The 21,070-nt window shown below is 34.6% G+C and overlaps 3 protein-coding genes across 3 annotated transcripts in view; 1 reads left to right on the top strand and 2 right to left on the bottom strand.

Moving 5' to 3' along the window:
- Positions 1-27: 27 nt before the first annotated feature.
- LOC123915609 (importin subunit beta-1-like) lies at positions 28-4,374 on the bottom strand. Its single transcript, XM_045966794.1, has 3 exons — positions 4,193-4,374; positions 814-3,227; positions 28-727 (listed from the first exon to the last, which is right to left on the bottom strand). The coding sequence occupies exons 2-3, from the start codon at positions 3,225-3,227 to the stop codon at positions 529-531; spliced, it is 2,613 nt and encodes an 870-aa protein (XP_045822750.1). The 5' UTR covers positions 4,193-4,374; the 3' UTR covers positions 28-528.
- A 3,864-nt stretch (positions 4,375-8,238) lies between these two features.
- Positions 8,239-12,058, top strand: LOC123915608 (luminal-binding protein). The gene is made up of 8 exons (XM_045966793.1): positions 8,239-8,624; positions 9,251-9,518; positions 9,614-9,828; positions 9,931-10,173; positions 10,289-10,768; positions 10,894-11,048; positions 11,174-11,256; positions 11,355-12,058. Exons 1-8 carry the CDS (start codon positions 8,582-8,584, stop codon positions 11,857-11,859), a joined length of 1,992 nt encoding a protein of 663 aa, XP_045822749.1. The 5' UTR covers positions 8,239-8,581; the 3' UTR covers positions 11,860-12,058.
- A 1,021-nt stretch (positions 12,059-13,079) lies between these two features.
- Positions 13,080-21,070, bottom strand: part of LOC123915605 (glutamine-dependent NAD(+) synthetase-like) — a 9,365-nt gene continuing 1,374 nt past the window's right edge. Inside the window, exons 3-13 of the mRNA XM_045966789.1 lie at positions 19,851-20,178; positions 19,620-19,757; positions 19,286-19,454; positions 19,062-19,197; positions 18,818-18,956; positions 18,525-18,701; positions 18,099-18,266; positions 17,718-17,813; positions 17,402-17,530; positions 17,001-17,310; positions 13,080-13,237 (exon numbers count right to left, since the gene is read on the bottom strand). Of these exons, the coding sequence (XP_045822745.1) occupies positions 17,092-17,310; positions 17,402-17,530; positions 17,718-17,813; positions 18,099-18,266; positions 18,525-18,701; positions 18,818-18,956; positions 19,062-19,197; positions 19,286-19,454; positions 19,620-19,757; positions 19,851-20,178 (1,699 nt within the window). The 3' untranslated portion in view covers positions 13,080-13,237; positions 17,001-17,091. The remainder of the gene's footprint in view (positions 13,238-17,000; positions 17,311-17,401; positions 17,531-17,717; positions 17,814-18,098; positions 18,267-18,524; positions 18,702-18,817; positions 18,957-19,061; positions 19,198-19,285; positions 19,455-19,619; positions 19,758-19,850; positions 20,179-21,070) is intronic.

The raw sequence follows: 21,070 nt of genomic DNA, 5'->3' as shown, positions 1-21,070 counted from the left end.
AAATTAAAGCATAATTACTTGAGTAAATTCAAGGAAATTCTAAAATATGTTGCATTACCTGTGTTTAAAACACAAGATGGACTAAAGATGATTGTTTCACTTTACAACCAATAGTAAAAGTGAAAAAGACAATGTCATATATTTAAGGACCACCATAGACTCCAAACATTTCAAATAAAAACTCAAAAAGCTCAATACTGATAGTATTGGCATCATAGGGATGTCTCCTTTTCTGCTCTCCTTCATTCGACCCCGTTTCTCCTTACAGTATCTTTTCTGCCAAGTTAGCAGAAAGATGGTCATCACCCACCGACTTCCTCCATAGCAATGCATAATAAATGTAAAAAATAAAATGAAAATGAAAAAAGAAGACTCCATATTTCTGACATGAAATGCAGACAGCCAAATGACCGAAACACCTGTGCCCAAAAATGGTGATGACCCGACTCATGGTATGCAGTTGAGACTCCCACGCAACAAATGCAGATGTATGCAAGAACTATGACCCATGAAACAGCAGCGGCGGCCTCAATATGAAATTGCTCGAGTGATTGTAACCTTGGCCCAGTCAGCAGATTCCTTGATCAAATGATCATCAGATGATAAGCACTCTTTCAGGAATTCTTTGCTAGATACAGATTGCTGAATCAAGGAGCCAGCAGGACTACCCAACGTATCCGCTAAATCTCCAAGCACGCCAATTGCTGCCTTGGTCACAACATCATCCCTAAAATTGAACAATAGACATCCACAATCAAAATTCGTAAAAGAAAAATTCACTGCTAAGATTTGAAAATACAGAAAGATACTTACATGTCTTTTTCCATGTACAAACTGTCTAAGAACTGCAGTACATGTTGAGCATAAGGCATCAAGAGCTGTGTCTTTGGGGAACCTTTGAATCCTTGGAAGATCCCTGAGTATGCCTCAAGGATTCCATTTCTTAAAGTGTTTGTGTACTCTGTCATGTCATCATCAGCCCCATTAGTATGAGCACAGAGCTCAGCGGCACTCTGGAGCATAGGCATAGCAAATTGCAAATACTTTTCAAAGTTTTCTCCAATTGCCAAGGCAATGTCACCAAAACATGAAAAAATTGGAGGCTTTACAGACCTATGCAACTGATTACTAGACAAATCCCTAAGGAGTTGGGTCATTATCCCGTCACAAAAAGGTAGTATTTTCTCCTCCAAAGCCCTGCACACATCACCTACCACACCCACTGTGATAGCACAAACCTGATAGTCCTCAAAATTTTGGAGACCCATCTCCAAATACCTGTAAAATTCTTGCATGTATTTAACAAACTCGGGGCCAGTTGCATAAGCCAAAGCACCAATGGCAAGCATTGCCTCTTCATGCGCTGTTGCACTTCGAGAAGCAAATACTCTCAAGAACAAACTCATAATTTGGTCAGCATACTGCATTAAATGTAATTTTGTTGGTTCAGACGATCCTAGTTTTTGAATGATGACTTGCAAGCAACCACACAGAAGGCCTTGCAACTCATTCTGCCTATCATCAGATGAGACATTCTGACTCTCAAGAGTCTGGTGAAGCTCTCTCATGATGACAGAAACCAGTTGAGCGACCATTGGAGCCGTATCATCATTAGAACACCTCACTACTTCATTCAGAGCTTCATATGCTGCTGTTCTGAGGCGGGACTCTCCAGTGTCCTCTCTGTGAGTTACAGTGAGAAGAGACTGAACAATTTCCTGAAAGAAGGGGGTCAATGGAGAGGACGCGGATCCAGCATCTTCAAAACCTTGGGCAAGGAAATAAAGAGCACCACAGGCCTTCTCAGCAACATTTGGAACATCTTTCATGCTCTGAAGGAGCACAGCAATAATCTGCTGGCAGTTTCCTTGATTAATAATGGGAGTATCCAAAGCTGACCCATGCAAAAATTCGAACATTCGCCCAAGAGTCCATGCAGTGGTGTCCTTCACATGATTGTTTGGGTCATTCGTCAGAGCGTTGAGCATGAAGCTCAAAGCCATATTCACAAGCGGCACAAGTTTTTCAGGGGATGGACCTTCCAGAATGGAGCCAAATGCATAAGTTGCAGCTTCCCTTTGCCTCCAATCTGGTTTAGATATATTCTCTTGAATAAATGGCATAACGAGAGGCACAATATCATCACCAACTGTTCTTGCAACCAGTCCCAAACATGTACCTCCAGCCATAGCAATGTTCCAAGCTCCTTCATCCTGATCTTGATCTTCCTCTTGCTTTAGCAGCGTCTCCAATAACATGGGAACGAGAAATGGAAGTGCCTGCTTTATGAAATAATAGCAAGGAATTTCTGAATCGCCACTAAATTCACCTCCATATTCTTCTAATATATCGATTTCTTCATCGCAAATTGAACTCCAAAACTCAATTGCCTGAAGTGCAACAGGCTCCTCATCTTCCTTCACAGCTTTGGCAGTGATGGTGAAGATATCTTGGATATATTGAGCCAACTTTTCATAATATGTAGAAGAAATAGCAACCAAGCATTCAAATGCTGCCCGTCGGATCTTTATTTCAGGGGAAAGAGTGGCTTCACAGACAATTCTCATTATGTAATCCCGCTCCATATCATTGGAAAAATTGGCCTGAGCAAAACCCAATGCATTGTACAATGCTTGTATGGCAGCAAGCCTTACGTCATTGTTTTGTTCTGTAGAATTCATTCCCTGAACAACTGCAGTGAGTATCTTATTTACATGATCCTGATCTACCACATCCGGGGATACTTCTTCACAAATGTATCCGAGGGTCTCGAGAGTTGCCTGCCTAGTGGGGGCAGGAAGCTGATGAACATTTGACAAGAGGGATACTATCAACTCAGGCCATTGCTTGTGAGGTAACTCAATGCCAGCAACTTTTGCTATAACTTGAGATGCGGTTGATCGAGCATCATGAGATGGAGACGATAGGGTCCTCAACAAAAGTGCTTTAATTTGGGCTTTAAAAGTAGGATCAATAGCCAGCCATCTTTGAACAAATTCTATCTTTTTGTGTTGTTCTTTTGAATCCAAAGCATTCTTGAGAATTAAACCTGCTAGCCTCCTACTCTCCACAGGCTTCTCGTCATTTGCCAATTCCCCAGCAAGAGAAATTAAGAAACTTGGAAGATTCTGCTCCTGGAATTGTTTCAAGTTATCTTCAGCATGTTTCCTTACAGCACCATCCACTGCTTGGGCATTTAAGAGGATCTGCGTAACTTCCATTGCCATCTGATATTATAACATACAGAACACATAGCATAAGTAAAAGGCATGAAAACAAAAGAATAGTCACAAATTAGCAACAAAAACTTGTTAGATGTGTAATAAATCTACTGTGAACTTAACAGCAAACTATAACTAAACCACATAAAAAAATATATAAATTAAATCAGCAACAAGGGTAAAGCTCAATAACCATATGCATGTGCTTAATATCATATTAAGAATGGCAAATACAAGAGAGAAAGAACTATGAAAAAATATAAAAATAAGTGTTGAAAGCATAAAGGATTAAGAAAAAATCACCAAAGTGATTCTGGACAACAAGTTTTAAACAAAGGGATTTCACAGCGAGAGATAAGTTAAACGAGTTGCGTATAAACTCAACAATTTCAATAGGCATGATAATTTGACCAAGACCACCCATAAACCCTAATTTGACCAACATAAACCCTAATCTGACCAACATAAACCCAATACTACTTTATAACAATAAAACATCCATAAGCATAAGCTAATAGTATATGAATTAGTAATGAGACTGCAAATAAAAAACAAATAAGAAACAACCAATAAACCGGATAATCAAAATAGAGTACAAAAATACATTTAACCTACTTAACGAATTTCATAGGGGACCAATAGATCGTAAAATACAATACGATTAGGTTAAAATCAATTTTCTAAATTTCATCAGCAACCAAACAAACACATAGTGAGAATCAGCAATCAGCAATACTAAACACTACCGATTTGAATAAATCTAATCAGAAAATAAACAAACCTAAAAAAAATAGTTAACAAAACGAACTGATTCTAATCAGAAACAATGAAATCAAATCAATCTACGGAAGTAAAAATATCAACCATCGATAACAAACTCGGATCAGCGGCGGAACAAGTAATGAAGAGGAAAAAAAATGCAAAGTAAAATAAGCGAATAGTGAAAATCGACGAAACGAAAAGAAACTTACGGCGAGTTAGTAGCGAGTTGAATCGGCGGCGATGAAAGGAGAAGAATGAAGGGAACGAGTTTGAACGAGTTTGAGTGAAGCGCGGCGACTCTGAAACCCTAGCAGAGGGAGAGGGAGAGAGAGAGAGTGGGAAAAAGCAGAGACGCCAATGTTAAATTTTTGTTTCTTCATTCCTTTTTTTATATTCGTTTTCTACCATTTACACACGTAGCGATATGGATCAATATCAACCGTTGATTCAAATATTCTTAATCTCCACCCTGTGATTATCTCATCAACGGCTTTATTTTGATTTTGAAATCAAATGTTTGCTCCATCTTTCCTTATTTTTTTATGGGCCGAAATAGATGGGTCCAGCTAGACTTTGTAATGTTTATATTTGATCTCACATATTGTATTTGTTTTTTAAAAATTTGTGATAGCTTTGTTAGCAATTTAAAAGGAGTTTAATTGTTGTGCACTATTAGTGTAAAGTTTTTTTTACATACACATTTAATGATGTGTTGTCGCATCATTTAATAAATGTGATACGTCATGTATTTTTCAACACAATACATGATGTGTTGGTATATTATTGAACATATGTGTAAAATAAGTTTACACTAACAGTGTATATAAATTAAATTCATTTAAAAAGAGTTTTGGGCCGAAACGGGCTACTCAGATAAGTAATCTGACGTAGAGCTGTCAAAACGGGCTACTCGATCTATTTTTGCCCAGCCAGACATATTGTGGGCTAAATTTTGTCGGCTAAAAAACCTGGATGGAAAATGGGCCGCATAAAACATGGTCCAAACCTGGCCCTATACTGACTTATGGGCTTTTGGTCCGGGCCTTCTTTTTGCTAAACTCTTAGAAAATTTATGCTAAAAGGAAATAAGGAAGTTCAGTGCAAGAGGAAGAGATACCTATGAAGAAATAAGGAAGATAAAAAATTAATAAAAAGTAATCAATCATGCAAAATAATACAACATTTTGTTTTTTATCACGAAGAAATATGAAGTAATAAATACAACGAGCGATGCGACACAAATCACGATGTTCTTAGGGTTTTCGTTTTCAGCTTTCTTTTTAAGAAACAGAAGAGAAGCTTTGTACATTTTCTAAACTTTTTTTTTTTTTTGCTTTTCTTCTTGTCGTATTGAGTTGTGTGAGTTAATATGTATTGGATTGGCCCAGTTTGAAATAAGAAAAAATTGTAACATACTTACACATACTTTTTCAAAAAAATAAAATAAAATAAAAAATTAATATATATATATATATATATATATATATATATATATATATATATATATATATACACACATAATTTATTCAGGTTTCGAGCTACCCGTGGCTCATTCGGATTAACCCATGTTTTAAACGGATTTTATCGAACTAGGCCAAAAATCCGGGTTACAATTTTAAAGCCCAACCCCTAAAAAATTCGAGCCATTCAGACTGGCCCGTTTTGACAACTCTAATGTGACATACTATATATTTATTAGATCAATGTCGTTAAAGTTATTAATTATCAAAGAAAAAGTGTTAGTTAAACTTATTTTGATATCTATTTAACATTTTTAATTAAAAAAAGTTGATATCTATCTAGTTAAACTTATTATGATATCATATTTTTAGTTAAACTTTTTTTTTATATCATGATATTGGTACGAAGTTTTCATCATCGTTAGCGATGAATAATCTCCGTCAAATGACTTGTGGGGTACACGAGGTGGATTCTCTCCTCTCAACAGAATTTTCTTCATACACATGAATCATAAATCAAACCTCTTATTGTAAATTTTTTTAAGGTGAAATTAATGTAGGTTAATAAGTTTAGATCATTGAAAGCTAAGTACATTTATAATTTAATTCAAAGTACAAAATTTAATATACCACTTGTAGTAGTAGTAAAAAAATAGTATTCAATAATATTTACGTAAATGGATATTGATCCGGTAAACTTCAATTTTTTTTTTCTTATAGTCGATACAATGTATGTACTTAAATAATTTATTTTTTTTATGATTTGTAATTTGTTAATTTTTAAATAAAATAAAATAAAATAAACCTTCTTTATTTTTATTTTTTTTTGTAAATTACTCACGTTACATTTCAACATATCAACCAATTCTTCTAACAAATCATTTTTCGCATTGGCTTTCCCATTTTATTTTATTATTATTTTGGGGAAATTCACTTAGGTTATAATAAACAAGCTCATATAACTGTAAAAAAAAAAAAAAAAAAAAAACTCATATAACAAAAGATTAACTTTTATTGTTTTAATGTTTGACTATTTTGCTTCTCTCGCAACGAAAGCTTCATCAACAAACTATAAAAAAGACACTCTAAAATCATTGTCTCCCACAATTTCTTTTATTGAAACTTTGTTGAACCCACAAAAGAGACAAACAAACCTCTAAAGACGATTAGAAACAAAATCGGCGAAGAGAGATCTTCAAGTCTTAACCCACGTCACATTCATACATAGGATTCCTATTTATTATTATCCACTTCCCTAAAATATGTATCATATATCATGTCAAATGATGTTCATTTAATTTCTCATGCTCGATTGAGCTGGTACAAATGTATTAGGTGGTGCACATAATTTTATTCTTTTGAAGCTATTGGTAGGGAATATCGTCTTCAATAGTAATTCATACTTAGGATTCCTTTTATTATCATCCACTTCCCTAAAACCATGTTTGGAAGTGGCAAAGCTCACAAAGAACCGACTATATTTATTTTTTACGGAAAAATATATCAGAGAGTAAACTTTTCACCAATCACAAGTATTTAACGTAATAAATTGTATATATAGATGTAATGATTAGTTTGAAACTCTTATACTTCCTCTGGTCTTAATATATATATTTTTTTTACTTTTTAGATTCATTGAGAATCTAATATATCTAGTCCATATTATTAACTAGATACATTAGATTTGCGATGAATCTAAAAAGTAAAGTGTATCTTATATTAAGGACCGGAGGGAATATATATGTTTTACATGATTGTGAGGATGTAACTTGTGGTCTATATTATCAACTAGGATATATTTGAGCTAATTTCTTCATCATTAATCAAGACTAATGGCTCATTTTTTTACTTTATAATATCTATAACATTTATTTGCCCTAGAGTTTTTCCTTTGGTCACCTTTTGGATCATTTTGAAGGACACAAACTCCCTTGTTTATTTATTTTTAAAAACTACTTCCCCCTTTAACAACAAATTGTCAAATTTTGAGATAAGTCAAACTGTCTACGTAGAAAAATGGTCGTCCCATCCTAGATTCATCGAAGGGAGCACATGAGAAATTCATAGATTCAAGCTCAATGCAAATTATTCTTTAGGTAGTATAGTAATTATAACCATGCAACTTGTATCAATGTTGTTCAAATTCTAATGGGCTTATTTATCCGTATCATGTACTTTTGTACATCGGTCATAATCAAACTTTTGTATATATATACACGCGCGCGCTCAAATATCATGACTTCACTCTCAAGATTGATTCACAAGTCGCAATTGCCATAATTAATTAGAGTCATATCATTCGTCGCGCGCACTCAAATATTGTGACTTCACTCTCAAGATTGATTCGCAAGTCGCAATTGCCATAATTAGAATCATATCATTCGTCGCGCGCGCTCAAATATTGTGACTTGACTCTCAAGATTGATTCACAAGTCGCAATAGTCATAATTAGAATCATATTATTCGTCAACGCTTTTAATCATTCTCTACCGGACAACATTTTCCATCTATTCAACTTTCACAATTTAATTTATAAAATTCGTCATAAATTTTACGAAACAAATAAATGTGCGGAGACTCTTACCAATTTATTTAGTACATAACAATAATAATTATGTGTTTGTTGCTCTCCTTAACGTCTAAATTTGTCCAAAGAAAATGTCATTACTAGACTTGAAAGAAACACCACTAATATTATTATTTTTTTAATAATAAAAAAAAAACACCGCTAATGCGTCAAAATAAAAAAAAAAAAATGCAAATAATATAAACTATTACGTGTTACAGAATTGATTGTTCGATACGTTGAGGTCTCAAGAATGAACGGTAGATATGTTCCCAAGTCAAGGAGCAATATAATTGGTCAGAACAAGCGTATGCAGAATCCCAATTGGTCCACGTCATCAGCAGTGACATGTTCGTGCGTAATAAAGCTTTGAGTTGACGAAAGTACCTTCCGGAAGAATCGAACCTGGATTCGACGAACCACTATATAACGGCTCAGACCTTTCTTCCAAAAACCAACAAACTGAAAAACCGATTGCACCTGCAACTTCTTCAACTTCACCATTTCAATTGTAATCGCCGACGCTATTTAGAAGAAGAACACAAAACGCAGATAGTGTTATAGAGAGAGCAATGGTTCGAGCTTTTATAATTGTTCTCGGCATTATTTCATTAGGTAATTTTTTCACTGCTTCTTAGATCTCATCTTTTTTATTTATTTTTTATAGTTCTTCTAATGTGGAAAATGCAACGAAATCTTACTTTGTTATAAACCTATATGGATCCGTTTTTATCAACTGTGTGTGATTTATTGTGTTGCAATTCAGTGAGAGTTAATCTCATTCCCGGTGGTTTAGGATTTTAATTATTATTTATGAAAATGAAAATCATCAACAGTGATTTATTATGCTTGTTGCTTTCTAAGATTTTTGATTAATCACAATGTTAAGCACAGTGATCAGTGTTAGGCAATGCAAATAAGTTTATGAAAATGAAAATCCATCAACAATGATTTATTATGCTTGTTGCTTTCTAAGATTTTTGTATGTTTGGTTTCATTGCATGTGTTTAACTAACTTATGAGTTCATGTTTGTGATTTGAATATGATAATTATGAATGAAAGCACTGAAGTGATAATTGTGTTGATGAATTTCATGTTATTGCGTAATTTAGAGGAATTATGTTTTAAAATTAAATATTTTTGTGGTTTGGATTTGTTAAGAACTAACTAACATGTGCAAATGCAAAATTATTAGTATGTGTAATAATAATGTAACTAATGTTTAGAAATTTCACCACAGGATGTCTAATTGAAAGTTCCATTGGGAAAGAGGAAGCCACAAAGTTGGGGACTGTTATTGGGATAGATCTTGGAACAACCTATTCTTGTGTGGGTGTTTATAAGAATGGCCATGTTGAGATCATAGCCAACGACCAAGGTAACCGTATCACACCATCATGGGTTTCATTCACCGACGATGAGAGACTTATTGGGGAGGCTGCAAAGAATCTTGCAGCTGTCAACCCTGAAAGGACCATCTTTGATGTCAAGAGACTTATCGGAAGAAAGTAAGACGTCGTTATATATGTTTTTGTTCATTAATTACTAATGATTTGTTATAATTTGGTATGAACAATAGTGACTGAGTTGTTTCTGTTTCCAGATTTGAAGATAAGGAAGTTCAAAGAGACATGAAGCTTGTTCCTTACAAGATTGTCAACAAGGATGGAAAACCTTATATTCAGGTTAGAGTAAAGGATGGTGAGACCAAGGTGTTCAGCCCTGAGGAAATCAGTGCCATGATTCTTGGTAAAATGAAGGAAACCGCTGAAGCATTCCTCGGCAAGACTATTCGTGATGCCGTGGTCACTGTCCCAGGTAAATTGGCAAATTAAAACTTGTTCCTCCTGCAACCTTGTTTATTTTGTTCAGCTTTTGTCTTTATTTTATTTTCTCTAACTTTTCCATTCCAATGTACAGCTTACTTCAATGATGCTCAGAGGCAGGCCACCAAGGATGCCGGTGTCATTGCTGGTTTGAATGTTGCTAGAATTATTAATGAACCCACCGCCGCTGCCATCGCTTATGGATTGGACAAGAAAGGTGGAGAGAAGAACATTCTTGTCTTTGATCTTGGAGGTGGAACTTTTGATGTCAGTATCTTGACAATTGATAACGGTGTTTTTGAGGTTCTTTCAACAAATGGTGATACTCATCTTGGAGGTCAGTGCTTATGTATATATAATAGAAAGAATAAGATTAAATTAAGAAAAAGTACATTGTATAAAATTTTCCTTTTACCGTTAATGCTTGCTAACTCTCTTACATTACATACCAGGTGAGGACTTTGATCAGAGAGTAATGGAGTACTTCATTAAATTGATCAAGAAAAAGCATGGAAAGGATATCAGCAAGGACAACAGAGCACTTGGAAAGCTGAGGAGGGAGAGTGAGCGTGCCAAGAGAGCTCTTAGTAGCCAGCACCAAGTCCGCGTGGAAATTGAATCACTTTTTGACGGCGTTGATTTCTCCGAGCCACTTACCCGTGCTCGATTTGAAGAGTTGAACAATGATTTGTTCCGGAAGACAATGGGGCCTGTTAAGAAGGCAATGGACGATGCTGGTTTACAGAAGAGTCAGATTGATGAGATTGTTCTTGTTGGTGGAAGCACAAGGATTCCAAAGGTACAACAGCTTTTAAAGGATTACTTTGACGGAAAGGAGCCAAACAAGGGTGTTAACCCTGATGAAGCAGTTGCCTTTGGTGCTGCAGTTCAAGGAAGTATTTTGAGTGGGGAGGGTGGTGAAGAAACCAAAGGTACCATAGTCTATACTTTAACCTTTTCATAGCATTAGCCAGATGTTATTTGTTATTAATGCAAGTAGACAAGTAGATTTCCATGCATTAAACGCACTCATTGTTGTGCTACTTTCTGTATCCAGATATCCTTCTCTTGGACGTTGCTCCTCTAACCCTTGGAATTGAAACTGTTGGCGGAGTGATGACAAAGTTGATTCCTAGAAACACTGTTATCCCTACCAAAAAGTCTCAGGTTTTTACCACATACCAGGATCAGCAGACAACCGTCTCCATTCAGGTACTGTATTATTTCACTGCATTATTCTGCCTAATCCTATTGCTAGGACGCTTTTCTTCTAAATACAAGATGCTTGGCTGCTTGAACTTGACTCAATTGGGATGCTTTGTTTTTAATATATACAGGTGTTTGAAGGTGAGAGGAGTCTTACAAAGGATTGCCGGCTCCTTGGTAAATTCGATCTGTCTGGAATTCCACCAGCTCCAAGGTTTGTTTCTACTTTCTTATGTCCTCTTTGAATTTATATCAATTGTTGTTTGTATTGTAATTAATTGGTTTTTGGTTATTTACGTGGTAATTGAACAGAGGTACCCCTCAAATTGAAGTGACCTTTGAAGTTGATGCAAATGGTATTCTAAATGTTAAAGCAGAAGACAAGGGCACTGGCAAATCAGAAAAGATCACCATTACCAACGAAAAGGGTCGTTTGAGCCAAGAGGAAATTGAACGGATGGTTCGTGAAGCCGAGGAGTTTGCTGAGGAAGACAAAAAAGTCAAGGAAAGAATTGACGCCCGAAATGCCCTAGAAACCTACATCTACAACATGAAAAACCAAGTCAGTGACAAAGACAAACTGGCCGATAAGTTGGAATCAGATGAAAAGGAAAAAATTGAGACCGCCGTGAAGGAAGCATTGGAATGGTTGGATGACAACCAGAGTGTGGAGAAAGAAGAATATGAGGAGAAGCTTAAAGAAGTAGAAGCTGTCTGTAATCCCATCATCACCGCCGTCTACCAGAGATCAGGTGGTGCCCCAGGTGGCGGTGCATCAGGTGAAGACGAGGAGGATGAATCTCACGATGAACTCTAGAGATGTTTTGAGCTAGATACATGATGATGAGATAAGAAGAAGCAATAGGTTAGGCAGAGTCTGTTAAATTGTCTGATAGGTGGGAATTAAAAATTTCCCCTGCGCAGCTGCGCTTGCTTTTTGGTCAGCGAACATACTTGCAAAATTATTTGTACTTCCTTTTTTGCTAGTTTATGAGAAGACTTATTATTCTCCTGTACGAGCCTGAATTTTACTTTTATTCTCTTACTATGCTTGTGTTCCTGCGTACCTCTCCCTTGTTGTATGCGTTATATTTCCTTCTTTGGGTAGTAGGAGAGTACTGTTTGACACTCTCAAATTTTGGTTATCATTATAATTTTGGAAGTACCAAAGGGGTCTAAGTGCTTTCCATTAGCAAATTTATTGAATAGGCCATATCCATTTTCTATCCTCTTAATCTCCTCTATTATTTTAGTTTTGAGAATATAAATACAATGTGATATTAGATAGTCTAAATACCTCTATGCACTCCTACACTTTTTATTAGAAAGAAAGAATACAATGAATCTTAACCCTTAGCCACATGTGCATAGAAGATATGGTTAAATTTTGATTATTAGGATAGTTAGTACATAAGTTTAGTTAGCATATAAAATATGGAAAATGTTAACTTGTGCCCTTAAGGCACATTTTAATGAGATAAATGTGGAAATATGCTCTTGAAACTCGTGTAATCAACTATTTTAACATTTAATATTTTGTATCATTAAATGCTAAATTTCTATATTTAAGTATCTTATCATGTGCTCTTAGGGCACACATGACCCATAAAATATAAGGTTGATTATTCATTTGTACTATCCTTTGTATCATTTCTACTCTTGTGATTACAATTGATTATCAAGTTTTTATATTTCCTTTCCTACCAATGTGCTTTAAGTTCCAAGTTCCAAACTTTACAAAGTTCCATGAAATAGCAAGTCCTAACATTAGTCCAAAAAAAAAAGCAGCAAGTCATTCAACAGTATGTTTAGCAAGGTGTTCTCTTTCTTTCATTTACAACTTCTCTTCAATTTTTGTTAAATAATCTGCTACTGCAGGTCTAATTTATGAGATCAAAGGAGTAATAGACGGAGTTTCTTAGTTTTAAAGAAAGTAATAGATGATATTAAGAAGTTACATGTAGTAAACAATATCGATCATTAGTCTAACATCAAATGACTTATTTGGGATATATATCACATCAAATAATGTTAAACAAAAAATAACAATCTTCATTTTTTTTTTTATTGTTATAAATCAAATTCAATACTCAAGACATTACGACACTCACACACGCACTCATGAGACAACAAGTTGAATGAATTTCATACATCAAATCTATATCTTTGCTTGAACCATATTTGCAATGGTTTTTATTCACTAGTAGAAATATGACATATTACTTAAGCATTTTACATCTGATGAACATATGTCAGATGTAAAACGCTATTTGGAGTAGTCTTTTCATCTGGTCTCAATATCCACAGATGTAAAAAATATATAGACAAGACTTTTTACATCTGACTTCAATATACCAGATGAATAACTAAACGCGGTGGCAATCTTGTAATTATGTTGAAAATTATCTAAAATACATATATATCTGGCCATATTTAGCCTCAGATATAAAAAGTCAGGTTGAATAAAAAAAATAAAATAATATTTTTGGAATAGAGGTAATGTACGCAAGACAAAAAAAACGAACTCACACAAAAAAAAAGAAATCGATACAATACAACCCTAGCTCTCTCTCGCGATGCAAACCCTCATCAGCACCGTCCTCCACCGGCGACGAGATTGAACCTCAGCGCCGTCCTTTAATCAACTCACCACCACCGCCTTATCTCAGCAGTCGTTCTCTCTCTCTCACTCGCGCAGTCGTCCTCTCTCTCTCACTCGCGCAGTCGTCCTCTACCCTCACGAACCCTAACTCCAAATCGAAGGTTGTCTTTCATTCTCCAGCCTCTACTCTCACGAATCGAAGGTTGTCCTCCTTTCTCCGGCCTCTACTCTCACGAATTGAAGCTTGTCTTTCTCTTTCACATCGATTCAGGTACGTACTCTTGTTTCTCACGAATCGAAGGTTTTAGCTCTTAGCTCTTTGTGGTTTGTTACTTGATTTTGTTTCTACTGAACTGTTTCTTTGTGTTTGTGGTTTATTTTGTTTCTACTGAACTGTTACCTGATTTGGTTTTAGCTCTTATTCTTTGTGTTTGTGTTAAAGTTTAGTGGTAAAGTTTAAGTGATTAAAAATGGAACGGTAAACATGAGACGCAGATTTAATTGAGAAAATTGAAGAAAGGAACACATGTCTTGGTAAGTGGAACACTGAAATGGAAACAATGAAAGTGAGTGAGTTAAGTGTGGAGAAGAGAAAGAAATGTGAACATAGAGAACTGGTTTGATTATAGATCTTATCTCACTGTCAAACATATAACAAGTTTATATATGGCTGAGCATTGAGCAACTACTATCTTGAGCTTAAACATAATCACTAACAAGCTGTAAATTTAAAAGATACATGGTAAACTAAACTGAACCATTTTTTATATATAGAAGAATAAGAACAATCCAATCAAAGGAGATCAGTCAAAGTTATGTGTATTGACACATTGTAGTAAAACCAAAGAGACTGTAAAATCTGATACATTGTTTCTGACAAAAGCTGAAATCAGCGAATTATAAGAACTTCCATTTCATCTGAAAATAGCAAATCATAATGAACTCAAAGTATTCACATCTAACAACTTGGCAACAACTAGAGAAGAATCTGTTCAATTGATTTTCTATGTGTTACCAGATTTCTTTGTGTTTGTGGTTTGTTACCAGATTTCTCTGCATCTAAATTAAAGCTTATTTGCTTGTTTTGAATTCTGGTTTTGTATTTGTGTTTTGATGGATAGGGGTTTTGTTCCTATTAATTAATAGTGAAAATTAATGGTTTTCCTTTGTGATTTCTCATTAGTCTCAATCACTACTTGACCATTATTTGAGCTTAAAATTAATTTTCCGGGTCTGTACCAAATGAGATTCATAAGCTCAGGTACATTAGTTGACATTACTATAAGTTTTTGATCTAATAAGAGCTATATGGGTTAACATTATAGTATTGTTATTGACATTGAACCAAATATGAAGCAAATAGAAGATAAAGTGATGTTGGTATTTTGGATTTGGTTTTGCTTTTCTACACTTTCACTTTCCAATCAAGTGACTAATTTATACCTATAATGAATGTCAATGACCTTTTTCAATAACTTTGTGGATCAATACTTTGCTTTTGCAAAATTTCATGTTTCAGTTTCTTTTGGACTCTTCTGCATTTGTTTTGATCATTTTTGTGTTGTTTTGAAGTATGTTAGTTTGATGAGGATGTTAAGATGTTAGATTATTAGGACACTGAGTTGTTCATGAGCCTGCATGATCTAGAGTTTTACTGCTATGAATTTTTAAATTATGCTTTTGAAACAACTGAAGACTGAATATACTTACTGCTCTAGTGTAACAGGATCTCATCTTGGGCCTGCGGTTTTACACGAACTGTTGTAGACTGAATATACTTATTTCTCTGATAAAGATGTAGCTTTAGAATGAGCCAAAACCAACATTGAATAGGAAAAGGAAACTTCATGTTATGAACAAGCATAGACTAACACATGATTACATCAACCGACATTACATCAACCGACATGCTGGCATTAATTAACTAAATGTCATTTATATGTAGACAAGGGTACAGCCTAACGGCAATGACTGTGGATATTATGTGATGAAGAATATGATTGACATTGTCTCTGCTAGTATTACAAAGAATTGGATGGAGGTATCGTATTTTTCTTTATCGTGCATATGTAGTAGTGAATGAATGATGATATATAGGCTGCTGTACGTGCATATTGTTGTATACTTAGTAGTGAATGAATGATGATATATAGTCTACCTGATGTCAATTATATAGACATTTGTATATAGGCACATGTGCTTGTTTTTTTTGCTGTTGTGCTTGTTTTTTTTGCTGCTGTGCATGAGCCTTGTTACAAACCAGTAAACATGCTTGCTGTTGTGCTTGTTTTTTTTGCTGCTGTTTGGTAAAGTTGGTCGGACGACTCAGATGTGTCCGAGAGTTATGACTTAAAATTTTGAATTAGACTTAACTATAAAATCAGTGATTACCATCTCTAGAAAGAGTGTGTAGCTAAATATGAGGACTCTTAGGACATACCTTTGCTTGAAGATACTTCCATTGCTAAGCAGAACATGTGGATAGTGTGTAGCTGAATCTATTTCTATAGAAACTACTTGACAGTTAGTTCTTATAGTTTGCATTGGCAAACAATTGGCTATGGCTTTGATCAAATCAGTGCGCTTTAAGCACCTAAATTCTTGATTAATCCTGTGTGCGTGCTTGCTGGTTCATAACATGTTGTAGTTTACATATGAATTATGTTATTTACATATTGTAGGTGTTCAATGATCCCACGGCATTAACAGATGAGGAGTTGTATGATTTGCGAGACCGCTGGGCAACTTGTTTTCTTCAACTATATAATCCCGAGGTAGATTATGATGATGCCGACGAGAAAGATTAGGAGCTAGCTAGGTTTGTGTGAAGTTACAATGGACTAGTTATGATGATGTTTTAATTTGTATTTTGGATGGATTAGTATTAATTATTATGATGTTTTGTATTTTGAATTACAATGTGGTTGTACTTTAATGACATTATTACTATATATATGTTGAATGTTGAATTTGAATTTGGCTATGGATGTTGAATTTTAGTATTATGTTCTTGATGCAAGTTATGTTATATTGTTGGCATTGTGGGTTAGATTTTTTTAATAAAAAAAAAGATTTAAAATATATATATAAAAAAAAAGCAGGTTTTTCAAAAAAAAAAAAAATAGAGTTAAGATTTCACATCAGGTAGACTTGGTCAGATGTAAAAAGTCCAATTTAATTTTAAAAAAATAATATTTGAATTTCGCCTTGGTCAGAGGTAAAAAGTGTTTTTTTACATCTGACTACGCCAGATGTAAAACGTGTATACTTACTAAGTCTCGTGCGCCTACATCTGATATTGTTCAGATGTAAAAAGTGGTTTTCGCCAGATGTAAAATAGCTTTTTTCTACTAGTGATTTTTCAAAAGCAGAACATAGTGCAAAAGCATCACATACAAATCTATAATTCAATTGAATTCCACCACCACCATCACCTCCACCATCATTTCATGCAGAAATTCCCATCCAACTGATCACACCATTTGATGCAGCAACTTTCTTCCCACTGACACCATTTGATGCAGCTGCCAATGCCTCATGGTTTCCTTGAACATCTTTGACATCCAGCTCATGTACTAGTTCATCGATTTTTCGAAATTGATATGGCCAACTTGTATTATAGAGAAACTGGCGAAGATCGAACCTATTATCATCTGGTGAATAACTCTGCAAGTTGAGTGAAAGATTGCACATTTCATCAGCCAAAAAAATGTAACCAACAGCCAAAATCTTTGCATCAAAATATATAACTACATACCCCGGCATGATAGGAAGGTGTCAAGGTAGTCATATTGTGTCGAGTTATAGCATAAAACTTGAAGAAGTGTTTTACTTTTTCAGCCACTTGTGATGGAGTCAATCTTGCACTCCATGTGGAACATAGATTCTGAGATAGCAATAAAAAAGAGGTTATGAATGTGGTTTAACTTTGGTTTGATAGCTATTTTTCGTTCTTTTTTAGTCCTTTAACTTTACTTCTGTTAGTCTTTTATAAGATGAAAAATAAAAAAATGAATAAACAAGGGAAGGGTTAAAGTAATCAATAAGACATGATGGAGAAACATGTGATATACCTGAAACATGGAAAGTGGACCACAACGAAATACTTTCCGTAGTCTTCCATAAGCCGATAGTTCCTCATAAGTCATTCCCATGTCATCTTCATCAGTCTGTTCAATGAAGAATGATGCATTCAATAATAGTTTTCAAAATTTGATTATAAACAATTTCTAATGGATATGGTTGAGATTTTGAAATTATGATTAGTATCTGTTAGGATATGGTTTAGATATTAAAAATATGATTATGCTGATTGCGATCTTCTCCTCCCGTGTTGCTCAAACAGGCAAAATACACGACATGTAAAATAATCTTCTCTTCCTTTAGACCTAATATAATTTCTCCTTTTAAAGACAAATAATTGTACTGAAAAGTGTAACAGAATATAACACTACCAGAATGTAGTCAGAACGTATAGGCTCGAGTTCAGCTGTGGGTGGAGCGGCTTCAATATCTGCCAAAGATGAGTAACCAAGATGGATGGCTGCCCATCGCAAGAATTCCCGAATATCCTGCTTATTTAAACTACCAATAGGATTTATATCTGCTGAGCTGCAATCATACTGTAAGAAGATGAACTTCGATAAGAAGAGTGTAATGCAATGGATGGCAAATATGAGAGACTTAAAATTAATGAGAAACTAAGTGCCATTTTAAGACAAAATTTATTATGTTTCTATTTTTAGTTTTACTAATAATTACAAAAATTTCATCTTATGTTCATTTTGTTTCTTGTTTCTGAAGATTCAATTGTTCTCGCCATTTTGTGTACAAATGTTTGTAAACAAAAATGCGTAATCTGAAACTATATAGATAGATACCTTTGTTAAGTAGCCGCGCAACCCTTCATCGACATTGGAGCTCCCCAAGACAAGATAAATCCCAGGTTTGTTGTTAACCCAAGGCAAGAGTGTTGCTAACATGAAAGCCAGCACCATTCGGATTCGAGCTTGAATGTCTTGCAAGCTTAAATTCTCAACATCAGATCCACCATCTACCTTTATAAACAAAATCATACAAAAAATATCATTTTGGGCAATAATATGATAGAAATATAACATGCTAAGCAGTTGTTTTATCGGACTAAGGTCCTAATATGAAACGGAGGGATTACCTTGTAGTTTGGTCGCTTTCCGGTAATTTTTTGGAATAATGACAAAAGAGAAGATATCATTCCATCAATGCTAACATTAAGGTGCCATGAACCAATTTCATCTGCCAACACCTTAGCTCGCGACCTTGTCTCTCCCGAACTGCAAGGTGAATACTGTTAGCGAGGGAGAGTTTTGATACAAATATTGCACTATAGCAGATAGGGAAACATAAAGAGACACCGCCATAAAACACTAAAATATTACCTGTTTTCAGATCCCATAAAGACAGTATAAAATATTCGCTTAGCAAATTCTCTGCTGTCTGTAGGATATTCTCCATTCTTATAGTTTCCGATTCGTATTGCATCAGCTTTAACTTGTTCATCTCCATTTGCAATTTCTGAAGATAAATATGAATCACTAGTTAATAATATCCAAACTACAAGGTTTGGATTTAAAAGATCAAATAATGTTGCATTTGAAATTACCTTTCACAACCAGCTGACACATGCATCCAACAATTGCAGCAACAGAAGAACTGTCTGCTCCACCAGAAAGTGGGAGGAGAAAACCAGTTGCTCCGCTTCTTCGTAAATAGTCCCATAACCAGCAACCAGGTCCATATGCTATTTCCTCCGCGGGAGAGTGATATTTTATCTGTAACATTTAATCATTCAGAATTCAGCTTGTTGTCTGTCTGTCTTTCATTTATGTGTAATTAACTTGAATATATATCGAGTGATATATATAATATGATAACTTTGAAATTGATAATTTTTCGCTCTGTAAATTGCAACTCAAAATGACAGTTAATAAGCTAACCTGAAGTGGAACGGAAAGGCGTATGTTTTTAAGATCAAAAGGAAGACATAGACTGTATGGTACATCTACCGAAGGAACCTTGGCTTTACAACTTGCTTGCTCTTGGAAACTGCTTAAAGATCCTCTAAGGCTCGCAACCTATCAGTCGAAAAAATAATCAAACAAACCATTAATCGAATGTCAATCATTTATGGTAAAAATGACTTTGCTTGCATTGCAAGTAATTCATACCAGATCGAGATCTATCTGAGCAACCACAACTTGAACATCATTTAATGAAAATTGGGAACCTTGTGCAACAACATCACCATTTACGACAACGCTAGCACATCCATCATAGTAAAGGCGACCACCATCGCAACCTTGTTGATTACTATACATATAGACCCCTCCACAAGATTGAGTGGCATTTATTAAAGCACGAAGACGAACATCAAGCTTTCTAAGTTGGTGATGACTACCACTTGCATTCATAAACACTTCAACTCCATTTAATGCAAGCTCAGCGTGAGGGGGTGATGGTGTAAAAAGCTCTTCACAGACTTCAGCTGCAATAGCACTGATAAAAGGAGGGAAAATGGTTAATGTTCAACATTTATTAAACATATATCACTAGTATGAACTATTTTGTCCAAGTTAATTTTTGAGAATTTCAAATAACATTGAAAAGTTAAGAATTTGAAAAGAAAAAAAAAAAAAACTTTTTAGTATGGACTATATAATGTGAATGTCAAATTGGTTCTTATAATTTTTTTTCAAATTTTGCAAGTCAGGCATCGTACTTTTCAAATACCGATATAAATTTTAAAAAATTATTAATTGGCCCCTAAAAAGTTCAAAAATTGCAAATTGATTTATTTATTTTTAATTGATTGGAATAGTTGTTGTTGTTTTTTTTTTACGAATACCCACAAAATTACTTCTAAAATTAAGAATGTGTTTATTAAATTTAGTTATTAAATCTAAAAAATTGGGTAATATATTTTTTAGTAGCTAGTAACAAATTAAGTCATAAAAATGTTTTGCATCTATTTCGAATCAACTCAATTTTGTCTTAAATAAATCCGATCTTAATTGATCTATAGAATATCAGATTTTTTCAAATTTAAAGAAAATCTAAGATCTTCAAAATAACTCGATTAAAATTTAGAACAGAATTAGGATTAATTATAACTCATCCCAACTCGTCCCATATTGACCCTAATATGTACAAATTCTAAGGTAGAACCAAATACAATGTTCACTAATCCAGACTAAGAATTCATACAATTCTGTGTCCCACATCATCAAACAATGTGGGGTAAGCCACATGAATGTATGTGGTACCATTCTCCAGCAGCCTGCCTACAAGCACAATTCTAAATACTCACTCCCTCTCGATAGGAGCTACTTTGACTAAATTGTACTATTCATCATTTATGTTGCTTTGACCATATTTGTTTTAATAATAT

The sequence above is a fragment of the Trifolium pratense genome, linkage group LG3 (genome assembly GCF_020283565.1).
Source record: "Trifolium pratense cultivar HEN17-A07 linkage group LG3, ARS_RC_1.1, whole genome shotgun sequence".
Taxonomy (NCBI): domain Eukaryota; kingdom Viridiplantae; phylum Streptophyta; class Magnoliopsida; order Fabales; family Fabaceae; genus Trifolium; species Trifolium pratense.
This window is presented reverse-complemented; position numbering and strand designations above follow the sequence as displayed.